This window comes from Rhinopithecus bieti, unplaced genomic scaffold (genome assembly GCF_001698545.2).
Source record: "Rhinopithecus bieti isolate Rb0 unplaced genomic scaffold, ASM169854v2 scaffold_67448, whole genome shotgun sequence".
Classification (NCBI taxonomy): domain Eukaryota; kingdom Metazoa; phylum Chordata; class Mammalia; order Primates; family Cercopithecidae; genus Rhinopithecus; species Rhinopithecus bieti.
The window spans coordinates 24,517-26,939 of NW_016825173.1; the positions used below are offsets into that span (position 1 = coordinate 24,517).

General features: G+C 40.1%; 1 protein-coding gene across 4 annotated transcripts in view; it reads right to left on the reverse strand.

The window, feature by feature from the left end:
* UPF3B (UPF3B regulator of nonsense mediated mRNA decay) overlaps window positions 1-2,417 on the reverse strand; it is a 20,088-nt gene extending 17,671 nt beyond the window's left edge. For all 4 annotated transcript variants that reach the window (XM_017862800.1, XM_017862799.1, XM_017862803.1 and 1 more), the window contains exon 1: window positions 2,286-2,417. In XM_017862800.1, coding sequence (XP_017718289.1) covers window positions 2,286-2,379 — 94 coding nt within the window. In that variant the 5' untranslated portion in view covers window positions 2,380-2,417. The remainder of the gene's footprint in view (window positions 1-2,285) is intronic.
* Between the last annotated feature and the right edge of the window lie 6 nt (window positions 2,418-2,423).

The following is a 2,423-nucleotide window of genomic DNA, read 5'->3' on the forward strand; positions in this document are numbered from 1 at the left end:
AAAAGAAAAAAAGAAAAGAAAATGAAAAAAACAAAATACAAACCAAAACCAAAATATATTTGAGAAGGAATAGATAAACCAGACTGAAACAGAGGGAAATTGTGGAAGACAGGCTGAAGAAACAGAAGTGAGGCCAGAATATGGAGGACCCTGACTACCAGGCTAAGGAGTTTGGACTCTTTTCCCCCAACCGTTAATTTAAATCATTATTTTCAAAAAGATTAATTTCATGGCAATATAATTATACAAGAATGGCAAAATGGAAAATCCTGTAAGTTTAGAGACAGTGGTTGTCTAGACATTAAGTGATGAGAACATAAAGGGTGACTGTAAGTCTAGGTGAACAAAATATTAAAAAAACAATAAAATCCAGCCTGGGCAATATAAGCAGACCTTGTCTCTAAGATTTAAAAACAAAACAAAACAAACAAACAAACAAAAACCACAATGGGGAAAAGATAGTTTCTTTAATAAGTGGTGTTGGGCTGGGTACGGTGGCCTGCACCTGTAATCCCAGCACTTTGGGAGGCTGAGGTGGGGGGATCACTTGAACCCAGGAGTTCAAGACTAGCCTGGGTAACATAGCAAGACCCCATCCCTATAAAAAAATTTAAAGAAAATTAGCCAGGCATGGTGACATGCATCTGTAGTCCCAGCTACTCAGGTGGCTGAGGTGGGAGGGTTGCTTGAGTCCAGGAATTCCAGGCTGCAGTGGGCTGTGATTGTGGCACAGCACTCCAACCTGGGTGGAGACCCTGTCTCAAAAGATAAACAATAAATTGACAAGATTCATAACTTACATGTAAGAGATTTTAAAAAAGGAAAAAATTAAACACAACTCAGATTTCCAGGCTAAGTAACTAGAATCTAGTTATATATCTACTGGAATAAAATAGTGGGAGTGGAAAAATAGCTGGCTTGGGGAGATTAACAAAAGTTGGACAAACACTGGCAATCCTTCAACTTTTACTGGCATAGTCCCTGACAAAAATTTAATTTTTACCAACTTTGAAGGAACATTGAAAAAATCAAAACTAAACAAGAAGACACACTATTTACCTATAATTGCAAACCAAAAAGAAAAGTGGCAAATGGCAGCTTAGACATTCTCTGGCTAAATGTTGTAGGTAGCATATAATAGAGTGTTAAAGCAGAAATGTGTCTTGCCTATAGACTGGACCTTTCTAGATATAAAGTAAGAGAAGTATCAAGTTTTTTTTTTTTTTTTTGAGACAGAGTCTGGCTCTCTTGCCAGTCTGGAGTGCAGTGGCGTGATCTCGGCTCACTGCAACCTCTGCCTCCTGGGTTCAAGCGATTCTTCTGCCTCAGCCTCCTGAGTAGCTGGGATTACAGGCGCCGTGTTTGGCTAATTTTTTTTAGTATTTTTAGTAGAGACGGGGTTTCACCATGTTGACCAGGCTGGTCTCGATCTCCTGACCTCGTGATCCACTTGCCTCGGCATCCCAAAGTGCTGGGATTACAGGCGAGATGTATCAAGTTTCTTCTTCTTTTTTTTTTTTTGGAACGGAGTCTTGCTCTGTCGCCCAGGCTGGAGTGCAGTGGCGCGATCTCGGCTCACTGCAAGCTCCGCCTCCTGGGTTCACGCCATTCTCCTGCTTCAGCCTCCCGAGTAGCTGGGACTGCAGGCACCCGCCACCACGCCCGGCTAATTTTTTGTATTTTTAGTACAGACGGGGTTTCACCGTGTTAGCCAGGATGGTCTCGATCTCCTGACCTTGTGATCCGCCCGCCTTGGCCTCCCAAAGTGCTGGGATTACAGGCCTGAGCCACCGCCTCGGCCAATGTATCAAGTTTCACGTTTTAATTATGTACAACTTTGTGAGAATGTTCAACAGTATCCCAACTGGGAACTGTTGGCTTAATGGATGTGAATTAAATAAATGTTTGTCTTTGAAGCAAAATAAGAAGTAAATATTTAAAACTTATCAAACAAGTTTAAGAGTCACTTATCAGTACTGCAGCTGAAACTCTATAGTCAAAACAGCAGGTTTAAGCCAGGGCAAAAAATTTGTCACACGAGGAGAAAATAGTTGCAATTTCACTCAGTTGATCAAATTTAAAAAATAGTAAGTTAATAACAATAACCAAGGACTGTGAAAAGTCACATGTCTATTTATAAGACTGCAACGAGCTTATCAACTGTGTAAAACTCTTTACTTAAATGTTGCACATTTTATCACCTAGGAAGCAACGCAATGCACACATTGTCTTAAACATACAAATGACAAAGAAATTCCCTTTTTATTTCAGTTACCAGAACTCACCTTTATTGTCAAGGAATACATAACCATCAAAGCGATCCCTGAACAAAATAATGTCCTCTTGGTTTTTAAAGTTGATGTATGCTCTGGCATACATATGAGGATACAAACTGCAGAGAGGAAAGCAATTATGTAAATGTA